This window comes from Triturus cristatus, chromosome 3_1, assembly GCF_964204655.1.
Source record: "Triturus cristatus chromosome 3_1, aTriCri1.1, whole genome shotgun sequence".
Classification (NCBI taxonomy): domain Eukaryota; kingdom Metazoa; phylum Chordata; class Amphibia; order Caudata; family Salamandridae; genus Triturus; species Triturus cristatus.
The window spans coordinates 623148836-623164397 of NC_140583.1; the positions used below are offsets into that span (position 1 = coordinate 623148836).

Consider the following 15562-nt stretch of genomic DNA (forward strand, 5'->3'; position numbering starts at 1 on the left):
TGAGTTGTTAATCTGTGCTCAATTTACAACTACCTCCTCCCTAAGAAGCCTTGGACAACTCGACCCGAGAGTCAAGTGCTGAAGGGGTATTTGGTGCAGTTGCTTAGAGTCCATTGTAGGTCAGGCCCTGGAAAATCAGGAATGAAAATACTCAACCCCCTTAGTTGGGCCCTGTAATTCCTGCTTGCCCTGTCTCCCTCTGAAAGGGGTTTTAACATCCAAGAACATACTCTCCCTGCCCTTTTAGCTCACACTTGCAGGTCATTTTCCATACTTGCTTCCTCTCTTTGTCACAGCCTTTATGTTTGTCTTTTCCTCCTTTTTTGTGTTTGTCATTCTTGTTCCCGGTCAAAGTCTGATAGTTATATATTAAAGGCCCAGTCCCCAAAATAGAGTGCAGGTGAGCCGCACCTGCAACTGCTGGTTCAAATTAATGACAGCCTCAAGCCCTCCCTCTCGCCTCTCCTCCCTCCCCACCGGTGCCCTCTTTTCTTGTTATCCTCTCAACCACATTGTTTTGATGCAACCCTAAGGTGGCATTTGGTGCTCTACAAATAATCATGATTACAGTCCAGTTGCTAGTCCTGAGGGTAAAAGAAGAACGATAGCGTGTCAAAATAAGATTTATTGCAGATTTTTCTCTCTAACAACAATACAAAGATCCAGGATAGAAAAATACAACAATGAAGGCCGCTGGAAATGTGCAACAATGACCGACCAAGTTATATGGCAGGGTTGACTAAATTATGTGTCAAAAAAAGGTAAATTAGGCAGCATTATGCCACAATTGAATGCACATTGATGCAAAGGGGATCCCAAATGCTGTGTAAAATAAAACGTTTTTTAAGAAAGTGTACACATTCTCCAGTTAGTATTCACAATATTTTTTGCCAACAAATAATGATTATGTCTTGTACAGAAGTTCAGGTACGCTACTTTCTGTTATAAACACACCCTATGTACATGGGTAGAGAGGGGGGAGAGAAAGAAAAAGAGAAAAGGCCAAGAACCTTCACTCACCCAAAGGCGACATGCTTCATCATAGGGTTCCTGCTTCACCCTGGGGCCGCAAGGCACCCAGGGTGGGCTACAACTCCCACGAGGGAGAGGAGCAGAGGTGTTCTAGGAAACGATGAGCACTAAAGATGTAGGGAGAGAAGGGCAGAGTGCAAGTGCAGAGTGAAACTATCTCTTGGTGGGCACACATAGTCCTTTATTCTGGTGCCCCCAATCGATAGGATTAAAAAGCTAAGTGAATAGGGATTATGGATATTACCCTATAATATATGGTCAACATGTCTCTGCCAAATGGGACTTAAAAATGTTCTAGGCATTACTCAGGACCAACGTATATATGTCACTCTGCTAATGTGAAGAAAATATATATAAACATAAAAGCCATACAGTCGGCTCAATGTCTATTCTGGTGGCCCCATCGTCGTAGTAAGGTCGGCCAGATGCTAAAAAATAAACATAAGCAGTTACTCATGCGAAACCCTCAAATCAAATTGCACCAGTGTCCATCACCAACACTTCAAAATTCGTGTGAGGAGAACCTATAATGCCAGTGAGCATTGGGAAAACCTTACCCTGGGTATGTATGCGAGGATCAGCTCAACCGTCATCCGTCCCCTCACAAAGTGTAGAGCTAAATGTGTATATACAGAACAAAAATGACATTAAAACAGATTGCTGCAACAACAAGCCTACAAAGCCCCTGTGATATAGATAATATTAATTTCGTAATGTAGAAGGTGCCTCCAGGTGATTCAACTATCTCTGGCCATATCAGCATTTCTTTAGTAAATGTTCACCCTTTTGAAAAAAGAAACACAGCTTTTTCGAATATGTGCATTGTAGTCATTAGATGGTGGTATATGTGGCAAGTGCAGTAAATCTGTAATCACACAGAACATGCCAGAGCTGCACACCACATAATTCATGTGGTCCTCGCATTGTGCCCTGCAGCGTGGGTGCATTAGTCATGCTTACCCTCCCATGTGACTGACACTTTCCATTTCTCTCTCAGCTTTTCCTCTTTCGGCTTCACACCATCCAGAGGGCTAACTTCACACAGTGTGTGACACATGGGAGCTTCAAGGAGCGATGGCAGGCGACCACCTACAACATGTTCACCTTCTTCAGCCTCTTCGTCATGCCGCTCTTGGTGATGCTCGTGTGCTACGTCCGGATCCTGTGGGAGATCAGCAAGCAGATGAAAGACAAGACGGGTGAGGCGCAGGGGGCTTCTGAGCAGGCCTCCCTGGACTGCTAGGGGCATTTTCTGTCTCAGGGCAACTTCCAGCCCCTATATATGATGGCATGTGCACGGCCCAGAGGCAACTAAGTGCTTTTCATAGCAACGTTGTACTATAGGCACACAGTGCACACACAAAATGATAAAACATGAACAGATCAAAAGAAGGAGAGACGGACATAGCAAAAGGAAAATACACGAGGCATTAATGAAAAGGATCACGCACAATAAACAATGACCTTAGATGTATCCAGAAAATGAATGAAAAAAGAAGTAACAGAAGTCAGGAGGAGGGCCGCGGGTGAGATATTTACAAAGTGCTAGAGCTAAGTGCTAGAGCTAAAGATTGCAATGTCTATCTTTATCCTAAAGGAGTGGGAAGATGGAAGTATAGAGGTAGAGGAGAAAAAGGAAACGTTAAGTTGCTGAGGGGCGTAGAAATCGGTTGAACAAGCGGAGATTCATTTACATTTGAAAGCAGTAAGGGCGGGATTGATGGATGTTGCTCAGGGATACAATTCCAGATCTTAGACCTTGAGGCAGAGCAGGTTGAAACACACTGTGATACTTAGGCATAATGGGAGCTTTTTTTGCCACGACGCTACATACGTCGCAAAGGACTATTGTTTGCATGGTTACAGGTGATGGTGTCGGCCGCGGCGCAACCGTCAGAGTCTGCCGGCTCATGCCAACTGATCCATAGTGTTTACCCACACCAGGTAAAATGTACGGCGGCCCTTTCTTATATCACACCATGCAGACTTTATGTAGAACAACATATACTCTTTCCATCATCACTTTGGTGTTGAATGGACTTTAAAGCCTAGCGGTGGGCTGGCTCCAGAGATGGTTTAAGTCATGGACAAAGTGGACAATTGCTCATGGCCCCCACCTTCCAAGGGGCCCTGTGAAAGAGAACTTTCTGTTTTCTCTATCTCTATTCTATTTCTCTCTCTTTAAACCTCTCTCTTGCTGCCTACCTGTACCCTGACACAGTCTCTCTACCCTGTGTCGTCGTAAGGATTTTGGGGTCCTGGGACAGTGGCGTAACTCAGGCCCCCGCAGTCCCCGTGGTGCGGGGGCCCCTAAGCTCCAGGGGGTCCCCCTGAGCACAGCACTCTGGCCGGAGAGCTCCTGATTGAGCCCAGAGGGGGCCCCTCCACGTGTCCTGTGCAAGAGATATTTCAACTATTGTGTGACCCTGTTAAAGATTAACATATAATTTAGCATTTTCTGGCATCATGGCATGTATGCATTTTCAGGAAATGGGTAATAAACCTTTAATTTGATCCATACAGGGGCCCCCAAAATATGTCTTGCTCGTGGCCCCTACAGACCTTACGATGACACTGGGTGGCTCGAAATGCAGAGCATTCATACGAGGAATTAAGACATAGCAATCTCAGCCTCAAGCCTTGTCTGGGTCTTCTAATTCCTATATCAATTGTGCTGAATGATCATGATGGTGGGTTTCCCCATTAATCTTCTGTGTATATGTTGCAAGGGTTGGAGAGAGAGATGAATGGATGGAGGGCTTGGGGGCGATTGGTTGCAGCCCCCTTTCTAGGCTAAGAGCTCTGTTTTTGAACAAAACAGAGGCATTGATGTTTGGGGGAGAGATCCTTATCTTGGGGTCAAGGACCAATCCTTGGCAATCTCCAATCACAAAATGAAGGGTATGAATGTATCTAGGAGCATGTAAGGGGATTGGTGTAGGATTCAAGGTGCATAACATTACCAGTTTCACATAAATATTATTGATCTGCCAAAACATTCACACATACCACTTCTTCATGACTTTTTTCACTTCGCATGACGCGTTTCGTCGAGGTTGACTTTTTCAAATGCTGTTTGATGTGAAAAAGGTTTGTTGGCTTGTCAGTGTCTTTTAAGCCTCACAGGGCTCCTCCTTCGCAGTTTCAGCAAGGAAGGACTGCATTGGCAGGCAGTACCTCCTAAAAGTTCTTGGCCGCCATCTTTGAGTGTGACTATCGTTGTCATTGTACCCTCGTAGTAATGTTGTCAGGGTAATTGCTCTTATGGTAACTTCCATCTAATGATGGGACATCAAAGATCGCGCTTAGCCACTGCAAATTGCATCCGGTAGTCCCATTGTTCTTTGTACCAGCCCATTCGTCAGCCGCTGTGTATGTTACTGGAGAATCTTGTGTCTGAGGACACAAAATATAGTAATCTGTGCACTTCCATGTAGTCAGGAACCAGTTTCTTGGCAGATGCATTGTTCTCTCAATTGCGGCGGTTCCGGCAGCATCATTAAAAACTTTCACCAAATGCCACCTATGCTGCTGAACTCCTTCCGTGACGGGTGCCTCCTTCGTGCAGGTAAGCGCGATCTTTGATGTCCCATCATTAGATGGAAGTTACCATAAGAGCAATTACCCTGACAACATTACAACGAGGGAACAATGACAACGATATTCACACTCAAAGATGGCGGCCAAGAACTTTTAGGAGGTACTGCCTGCCAATGCAGTCCTTCCTTGCTGAAACCGCGAAGGAGGAGCCCTGTGAGGCTTAAAAGACACTGACAAGCCAACAAACCTTTTTCACATCAAACAGCATTTGAAAAAGTCAACCTCGACGAAACGCGTCATCCGAAGTGAAATAAAGGCTTGCAGACCCAGAGTGATCCTTGTATGTTCCTTGAAGTAGGGGCAATTTGTTGGTTCATTTTACACGTGCATGCTACCTGCACGAAGGAGGCACCCGTCACGGAAGGAGTTCAGCAGCATAGGTGGCATTTGGTGAATATATATGGTCTGTGAGCAAGGGCGGATGCCCGAAACGCGTCAGATTTGTGAAGACTCGGCTTTGAAATAAATTAACAACAATTGTGCCTTACTTTGGATCTGCGTGGTTTCTATTTTCCGTTGACACGGATTTTTTCGAGACTGCAAGTGTGGGATATATATATATATATATATATATATATATATATATATCGCTCCTGAGTTAGGCACCAGCCCAGCGCACACATGAACGGTGCTCGTCACGGCGGGGGTGCTCCCGCCATCAAAATACAGCTCCACACTGCCAATCGGTAATCATACCGGAACACAGACGACAGCACTCACGGGGGGAGAGTTCCAAGTGATGATTTATTAGGAACCCTGGGCGCTCATAACAGACGCGTTTCGGCAACTCGCCTTTCTCGATGTTAAGCTCGGAACGCCGACATCGCCATTGTTTTAAATACATAGTTCGCGCTCACGTTAACAGTCAACATAGTAGAAAGACTAACAAAACCCTGTAATCAGGATGTTAATATTCCGCCATCTTTGAACGTACCAAATGGTAACATAAAGCATCACAATAAATGCAATTCACCAACGATAATAAAGCCCTGAATGGGCATACATTCTTATTGCGCGAAAACAAACATAATATCTCCAAGAAAAACAATGGACAGCGGCTTTCAATCCTCAACACATATTAGTTAGAACAGTGCCTAGAGTGACATGACAGAAAAGAAGAAGAAAAAGAGAGAGGACTCAACGAATGCAAACGTCATATGCAGTAACAGACAGTAAATATACAGTAAAATATTTGATATTTCAATCTCCCAAATGCACCGCTAACTCCTCACTGCTGTTCAGACCAGACGGATTTTTACTTTGCAGATCAATAATGTACCGTGACTCAAGACGTCTAAGTCTTTGAATCCTATCACCTCCCCTAGGGTTGACGGGTACCTGATCCAGGCAAAAGTATGTTAACAAATCTCGATCTCTCTTGTGACATTGATTAAAATGTCGAGCAACAGGATAGGACTCATCAAAATTTGAAATAGCCCTCATGTGCTCCAGGATCCGAATTTTGGCAGGATGAATAGTGCTGCCAATATAACGGAGTCCACAAGGACAGGTCGAACAGTATATAGTGTAGGGAGTGGTGCATGTTAGAAATTTGGTGATTTTCTTAGGTGTTGCCAAGCCTGGGACAGTGTATGATAAAGTCCTTTTACTTTTCTTGCAGGCCTTGCACTTACCACAGGGAAAAAAACCATTTAGAGCCCCAAATGGTGATTTCGGATCTACAGTAGGTTGATAGCTGTGCACCAGGGTGTCCCTAAGGGATCTGGCCTTCTTGAACGTAATCAGGGGGTTAGGAGGTAGGTCACTACCAATGGTGGTATCCGATAAAAGAGTGGCCCAATTCTTTTTTAGGATGCGTCTAAGATGACCTGCATCCTTCGAAAATGTAGTGATCATTCTGAATGTCCCAGTATTCTCCTCCTCCCTCTGTTTGTATTGGTTGCTTAAGAGGTCAGTTCTACTAACACACTTGGCCTTGCTGAGGGCTCTGGTCAGGATATTCTCACTATACCCTCTCTGTCTAAAGCGGGCAAGGCTTTCGTTAGCTGAAGATTCAAAATCTGTCTCCCTGGTATTGTTTCTTCTTAGACGTAACAGTTCCCCATAGGGAATACTGTCGATCAGTTTCTTGGGGTGACTGCTGGAAGAGTGTAGAATAGCATTCCCAGCCGTGGGTTTACGATATAGTTTAGTATGTAATTTCCCTTCCGAAACAAATACACTGAGATCCAGGTAATTGACAGCCTCTGTGCTCACCTCCCCTGTAAATTTCAAATTAACATTGTTGATGTTTAAAATTTGTATGTATTCAGATGCCAATGCCGGGGAGCCCTTAAAAATTATGAAAAGGTCATCGATATAACGATGCCAAACCACAACCCTGTCTGTCCAAATTTTGTTGGTTTCGGCCCATGCCACCTGCTCCTCCCACCAGCCTACGAAAAGATTCGCATAGCTGGGGGCGAAGCAGGTGCCCATGGCCGTCCCCGAGACTTGTCTGTATAGCTGTTTCTGATAAATGAAAACATTGTGAGTAAGGCAGAAATCGATAAACTCAATGATCATGGCACTATGGTCCATCAAACATAGTGGGCGATTGGCGAGAAAATGCTTGACTGCTCTCAGCCCATCACTGTGTGCCATACATGTGTAAAGACTAGCAATGTCTAACACCATTAAGCAAAAACCCTGTTCCCATTTGACTCGTTCAATTTGTACAAGAAAATCTTTGGTATCTCTAAGATACGATTTCTATAGTACCACCTGTTGAAATAAAAAATGATCTATGTACACGGACAAATGTTCGGTCAAACTACCCAAGGAGGCCACAATGGGCCTACCTGGGGGATTTATTATGTCCTTATGAACTTTAGGTAGGTAGTAAAACGTGGGAATGATAGGGTTCAAACATCTCAGGAACAAATGTTCATCTGCTTCCAGTAAGTTTTTCTTATACCAAGAAGACAACATGAGATGAAAATCCGTGATGCCCTGATTGTACAATAGCATGGTGGTTTTTTCATAGTGCAAAGGAACATTGAGTTGCCGATACACTTCCTGATGGTATTGTTCTTGAGTTAATAAGACAATATTTCCTCCTTTGTCTGAAGGTTTACAGATAAGTGTGACGTCCTTGCACAGATTTTCTAGTGCCAATTGTTGTTTCCTTGAGAAGTTGTTGGTGTTTTTCCGATATTTCTCTTCGCTACGAAAACGAAGTAGATCTTTTATGACTGAATCCGAGAATGTGTCCACCGCATCTGTGGGCATTTGTGGAAGAAACACAGACTTAGGTTTGAAAGAGCTTTTACCACCTTTCTGCGGTATATCCAAATCAGCCAAAAGTTGGGTTTGACTGATGGTTGTCTCGCCAGCCTCCACATTGACTTCCAGTAGACTATCCATAGTGCGTAGTGTTCCAAGATCAGTTCCTGTTAAATTTCTCATGGGTCTCTCAGATTCGCTCATGCCTATTGGTTGACTCCTCTTTGCAATAGGTTTCAACTTGAAATATTTGAATAATTTCAGCTTACGAGTAAACTTGAATAAGTCTATCCGTGTTTGTGCGAATTCCATTTTTCGTTGTAGACAGAATGAAAGTCCAAGTTTCAACACCGATGTTTCAGTTTCGGTGAGGATTTTGGGTGTCAGGTTGATGATTGTGAGATTATTATCATCTACCTCCGCTTGTTGAAACCCTTCCTGCTGCGAGTGACTGGTGGTGAATGGTAGTTTCTTGCGGCCCCCGCCTCGTCTTCCTCTTCCTCTTGCCGAGGATTCCGGGGGTTTGCCTTTGCCTCCCTGTTGCTGTTGTTTCCGAATCAGTTTGAATTCTTCGTGAAAAGGGGTGGCCTCGGCACCATGAATTCTGTCAGTGTCCTCGCCCGATGTTTCCCCACCTGTAACATCTGATTCGGTGGTGTCCTGGTTATCTACTGGTGTCTGTGTCGGTTTCTTCTTCAGTTCCTTTCTTGGATTGTCATATTTTTGGGCGAAGGTTAGTATACGTCCAAGATTATAATCACGTTCATCGCGTTCAAACTTCTCCTCCTTGCGTTTTTTTATTTTTTGCTCATAAGTTTTCAAACGTTTTTTCATTGATTCTCTCTTCTCCTCCAGTTTGCTTTGGTCTGTTTCTTTGAGTAGTTCTTCCTCCAATTCCTTGATCTTAAGCAATGCTGCCTCCCGGTCACTCCATGCAAATCTCACGAGTATGACCAACATCCCCTTGCACGATTGGGCCGTGTGTTCTGCCCATTCATCGAGCAAACGGGGATCGGGATTTTCATATGCGGGGACAGTGTAAATACGCAGGCCGCGTGGTACTCGGTTAACCTCAATATAACTTTGTAATGAGGTGGCCTCCCACCACTTCCTGACCTCCCGCTCATACAGTCTCTCCAGGGCATTAAGTTTGGTGTTAACACTCATCGGAACCGCCTCTTCACTGCTGTCACGTGCACTGTTACCATTACGCTTACGAAACATATTCTGTGCCGCTTCACGGCGCTCCGTTTCACAAAACATATTTGTATGACCTTGGTGTAATAATACAGTCACAAAAGATAATTCTTCGCCACTAGTCCCCCCTGATTCTTGCGATAAAGGAGTGTCCACAAAGGGATCCGTTGTGCCATCGGCACCTTACCCGGAGATCTTGTACTTCAATTCGTCCGTACGCCGCCACAAATCAGACAGCCATCCCACAGGTTATGTTTTCATTTATCAGAAACAGCTATACAGACAAGTCTCGGGGATGTCCATGGGCACCTGCTTCTCCCCCAGCTATGCGAATCTTTTCGTAGGCTGGTGGGAGGAGCAGGTGGCATGGGCCGAAACCAACAAAATTTGGACAGACAGGGTTGTGGTTTGGCATCGTTATATCGATGACCTTTTCATAATTTTTAAGGGCTCCCCGGCATTGGCATCTGAATACATACAAATTTTAAACATCAACAATGTTAATTTGAAATTTACAGGGGAGGTGTGCACAGAGGCTGTCAATTACCTGGATCTCAGTGTATTTGTTTCGGAAGGGAAATTACATACTAAACTATATCGTAAACCCACGGCTGGGAATGCTATTCTACACTCTTCCAGCAGTCACCCCAAGAAACTGATCGACAGTATTCCCTATGGGGAACTGTTACGTCTAAGAAGAAACAATACCAGGGAGACAGATTTTGAATCTTCAGCTAACGAAAGCCTTGCCCGCTTTAGACAGAGAGGGTATAGTGAGAATATCCTGACCAGAGCCCTCAGCAAGGCCAAGTGTGTTAGTAGAACTGACCTCTTAAGCAACCAATACAAACAGAGGGAGGAGGAGAATACTGGGACATTCAGAATGATCACTACATTTTCGAAGGATGCAGGTCATCTTAGACGCATCCTAAAAAAGAATTGGGCCACTCTTATATCGGATACCACCATTGGTAGTGACCTACCTCCTAACCCCCTGATTACGTTCAAGAAGGCCAGATCCCTTAGGGACACCCTGGTGCACAGCTATCAACCTACTGTAGATCCGAAATCACCATTTGGGGCTCTAAATGGTTTTTTTCCCTGTGGTAAGTGCAAGGCCTGCAAGAAAAGTAAAAGGACTTTATCATACACTGTCCCAGGCTTGGCAACACCTAAGAAAATCACCAAATTTCTAACATGCACCACTCCCTACACTATATACTGTTTGACCTGTCCTTGTGGACTCCGTTATATTGGCAGCACTATTCATCCTGCCAAAATTCGGATCCTGGAGCACATGAGGGCTATTTCAAATTTTGATGAGTCCTATCCTGTTGCTCGACATTTTAATCAATGTCACAAGAGAGATCGAGATTTGTTAACATACTTTTGCCTGGATCAGGTACCCGTCAACCCTAGGGGAGGTGATAGGATTCAAAGACTTAGACGTCTTGAGTCACGGTACATTATTGATCTGCAAAGTAAAAATCCGTCTGGTCTGAACAGCAGTGAGGAGTTAGCGGTGCATTTGGGAGATTGAAATATCAAATATTTTACTGTATATTTACTGTCTGTTACTGCATATGACGTTTGCATTCGTTGAGTCCTCTCTCTTTCTCTTCTTCTTTTCTGTCATGTCACTCTAGGCACTGTTCTAACTAATATGTGTTGAGGATTGAAAGCCGCTGTCCATTGTTTTTCTTGGAGATATTATGTTTGTTTTCGCGCAATAAGAATGTATGCCCATTCAGGGCTTTATTATCGTTGGTGAATTGCATTTATTGTGATGCTTTATGTTACCATTTGGTACGTTCAAAGATGGCGGAATATTAACATCCTGATTACAGGGTTTTGTTAGTCTTTCTACTATGTTGACTGTTAACGTGAGCGCGAACTATGTATTTAAAACAATGGCGATGTCGGCGTTCCGAGCTTAACATCGAGAAAGGCGAGTTGCCGAAACGCGTCTGTTATGAGCGCCCAGGGTTCCTAATAAATCATCACTTGGAACTCTCCCCCCGTGAGTGCTGTCGTCTGTGTTCCGGTATGATTACCGATTGGCAGTGTGGAGCTGTATATATATATATATATATATATATATATATATATATCAAAGAAATACTCTTTCAGGCATAGAGTGACGAATAAATTATGCAAAAAAGAAGCAGAGAACTCTGGGTAGTTCTCAAGTTTAGGTGGAAAGCAGCTCCTGTATGGAGCACTCTCAACACCAGCGACACTCTAGATCTGCTCACCTCAAATGTCTGTTTTTCTATCAAAATCTTTAAGCATAGGATTAGCACAGTGCCATCCACGCCGAGATAGAAAAGGACAAAGTCTTTTGCCATTTGTACAGCAAAGTCTTTAAGCATAGGACTAGCACAGTGCTGTCCTTGCCGAGCTGTAAAATGACAAAAGCCAATTACCACTCCAGGCACAGTATTACAGCTTTGAGTTGGTAAAATACCAATCAAGCCAACCTGAAATGAGTAAAAGCAACCCCTGACACAGTGTTTCGCTCTAATTAGAGCTCTTCAGAGAGGTATAGCTTTGTCCAGACACAAGGGAGCACCCAGTATAAGTCAAAGAAATACCCTTTCAGGCATAGAGTGACGAATAAATTATGCAAAAAAGAAGCAGAGAACTCTGGGTAGTTCTCAAGTTTAGGTGGAAAGCAGCTCCTGTATGGAGCACTCTAAACACCAGCGACACTCTAGATCTGCTCACCTCAAATGTCTGTTTTTCTATCAAAATCTTTAAGCATAGGATTAGCACAGTGCCATCCACACCGAGATAGAAAAGGACAAAGTCTTTTGCCATTTGTACAGCAAAGTCTTTAAGCATAGGACTATCACAGTGCTATCCTTGCCGAGCTGTAAAATGACAAAAGCCAATTACCACTCCAGGCACAGTATTACAGCTTTGAGTTGGTAAAATACCAATCAAGCCAACCTGAAATGAGTAAAAGCAACCCCTGACACAGTGTTTCGCTCTAATTAGAGCTCTTCAGAGAGGTATAGCTTTGTCCAGACACAAGGGAGCACCCAGTATAAGTCAAAGAAATACCCTTTCAGGCATAGAGTGACGAATAAATTATGCAAAAAAGAAGCAGAGAACTCTGGGTAGTTCTCAAGTTTAGGTGGAAAGCAGCTCCTGTATGGAGCACTCTCAACACCAGCGACACTCTAGATCTGCTCACCTCAAATGTCTGTTTTTCTATCAAAATCTTTAAGCATAGGATTAGCACAGTGCCATCCACGCCGAGATAGAAAAGGACAAAGTCTTTTGCCATTTGTACAGCAAAGTCTTTAAGCATAGGACTAGCACAGTGCTGTCCTTGCCGAGCTGTAAAATGACAAAAGCCAATTACTACTCCAGGCACAGTATTACAGCTTTGAGTTGGTAAAATACCAATCAAGCCAACCTGAAATGAGTAAAAGCAACCCCTGACACAGTGTTTCGCTCTAATTAGAGCTCTTCAGAGAGGTATAGCTTTGTCCAGACACAAGGGAGCACCCAGTATAAGTCAAACAAATACCCTTTCAGGCATAGAGTGACGAATAAATTATGCAAAAATGAAGCAGAGAACTCTGGGTAGTTCTCAAGTTTAGGTGGAAAGCAGCTCCTGTATGGAGCACTCTCAACACCAGTGACACTCTAGATCTGCTCACCTCAAATGTCTGTTTTTCTATCAAAATCTTTAAGCATAGGATTAGCACAGTGCCATCCCCGCCGATATAGAAAAGGACAAAGTCTTTTGCCATTTGTACAGCAAAGTCTTTAAGCATAGGACTAGCACAGTGCTGTCCTTGCCGAGCTGTAAAATGACAATCGCCAATTACCACTCCAGGCACAGTATTACAGCTTTGGGTTGGAAAAATACCAATCAAGCCAACCTGAAATGAGTAAAAGCAACCCCTGACACAGTGTTTCGCTCTAATTAGAGCTCTTCAGAGAGGTATAGCTTTGTCCAGACACAAGGGAGCACCCAGTATAAGTCAAAGAAATACCCTTTCAGGCATAGAGTGACGAATAAATTATGCAAAAAAGAAGCAGAGAACTCTGGGTAGTTCTCAAGTTTAGGTGGAAAGCAGCTCCTGTATGGAGCACTCTCAACACCAGCGACACTCTAGATCTGCTCACCTCAAATGTCTGTTTTTCTATCAAAATCTTTAAGCATAGGATTAGCACAGTGCCATCCCCGCCGATATAGAAAAGGACAAAGTCTTTTGCCATTTGTACAGCAAAGTCTTTAAGCATAGGACTAGCACAGTGCTGTCCTTGCCGAGCTGTAAAATGACAATCGCCAATTACCACTCCAGGCACAGTATTACAGCTTTGGGTTGGTAAAATACCAATCAAGCCAACCTGAAATGAGTAAAAGCAACCCCTGACACAGTGTTTCGCTCTAATTAGAGCTCTTCAGAGAGGTATAGCTTTGTCCAGACACAAGGGAGCACCCAGTATAAGTCAAAGAAATACCCTTTCAGGCATAGAGTGACGAATAAATTATGCAAAAAAGAAGCAGAGAACTCTGGGTAGTTCTCAAGTTTAGGTGGAAAGCAGCTCCTGTATGGAGCACTCTAAACACCAGCGACACTCTAGATCTGCTCACCTCAAATGTCTGTTTTTCTATCAAAATCTTTAAGCATAGGATTAGCACAGTGCCATCCCCGCCGATATAGAAAAGGACAAAGTCTTTTGCCATTTGTACAGTAAAGTCTTTAAGCATAGCACTAGCACAGTGCTGTCCTTGCCGAGCTGTAAAACGACAAAAGCCAATTACCACTCCAGGCACAGTATTACAGCTTTGGGTTGGTAAAATACCAATCAAGCCAACCTGAAATGAGTAAAAGCAACCCCTGACACAGTGTTTCGCTCTAATTAGAGCTCTTCAGAGAGGTATAGCTTTGTCCAGACACAAGGGAGCACCCAGTATAAGTCAAAGAAATACCCTTTCAGGCATAGAGTGACGAATAAATTATGCAAAAAAGAAGCAGAGAACTCTGGGTAGTTCTCAAGTTTAGGTGGAAAGCAGCTCCTGTATGGAGCACTCTCAACACCAGCGACACTCTAGATCTGCTCACCTCAAATGTCTGTTTTTCTATCAAAATCTTTAAGCATAGGATTAGCACAGTGCCATCCACGCCGAGATAGAAAAGGACAAAGTCTTTTGCATTTGTACAGCAAAGTCTTTAAGCATAGGACTAGCACAGTGCTGTCCTTGCCGAGCTGTAAAATGACAAAAGCCAATTACCACTCCAGGCACAGTATTACAGCTTTGAAAAAGTCAACCTCGACGAAACGCGTCATGCGAAGTGAAATAAAGGCTTGCAGACCCAGAGTGATCCTTGTATATTCTTTGAAGTAGGGGCAATTTGTTGGTTCATTTTACACGTGCATGCTACCTGCACGAAGGAGGCACCCGTCACGGAAGGAGTTCAGCAGCATAGGTGGCATTTGGTGAATATATATATATATATATATTCAGTGAAAAAACCATAGGTTTCACACACGTTATAGTTAGGAATTAGCATTTAAAAAACCTTAGAAATTCAGTGAAAAAACCATAGGTTTCACACATGTTATAGTTAGCTGGACATTTTACTCGTAAAAAACCAATGAAATTCCCCCTTATAGTTAGTTCAGCTAACTATAACTCGCGCGCCCGCAATGCACTGCTGATGACGTCACATATTACATCACTCATGACATGGTCAGTGACATCACTCATGACATCACTGATGACATCTCAAATGACATCACTGATGACCTCGCTGATGACATCATCCAGTGAATGTGTGTTTTTCTGAAAATTAAATATGTTTTATATATGTATATCTCAAGGTCGATGGAAGAATAAATGGGTATATTACTGTCGAAATGGATGATTTCTTTTTGAAAAATTGATTGTGTAACTGACTGATTAAGTGTATCATAGTGAATACATGGCTTAGTGAGTAATGTTTAAATATATAAATATCTGTATCAGTCTCTCACTTTGTGTATAAGTGGCTGCATGGGTTGGAGAGTAGCTACATGGGTGTCTATATAGGTTATTAGTTGGTTTTTTGAGTATCAGTATGAGTGTCTGCATGGTTCGGTGGGGGGTATGACGTAGTGCATAGGTGCATGAATGAGTGACTCACTGTTTGTATGTGTTGAACAGAGCATGTGTGCAGGACTGCATGGGTGGATGAGTGTGTGTATGGGTGTGTTAGTGAGTGAATGACTGTCTCAATAGTGTCTTTATGAGTAACTACATATGTTTAAAACTAGTATATGTGACTATTGGTTTATATATGTGAGTATATGTGAGAGTGAGAGATTGAAAGAGTTCCTGTATGAATAAGTATGTGTTTCTATAAGTGATTGTTAAAAAGACTAAGTATGTGTAAGTTTCCGTAGAAGTAAGTGTGGTGGTGTGTGTTTAACTGTATATGCAAGTAAATGGATGTTTGATTCTTTATTGGCATGAGTGACTATGTGTGTGAGTAGCTCTATGGAT

At 43.3% G+C, this 15562-nt stretch overlaps 1 protein-coding gene across 1 annotated transcript in view; it reads left to right on the forward strand.

The window, feature by feature from the left end:
• Window positions 1-15562, forward strand: part of LOC146860656 (gonadotropin-releasing hormone II receptor-like) — a 357503-nt gene that overhangs the window by 240375 nt on the left and 101566 nt on the right. The window contains exon 3 of the mRNA XM_085646361.1: window positions 2030-2231. Within this exon, the coding sequence (XP_085502487.1) occupies window positions 2030-2231 (202 nt within the window). The remainder of the gene's footprint in view (window positions 1-2029; window positions 2232-15562) is intronic.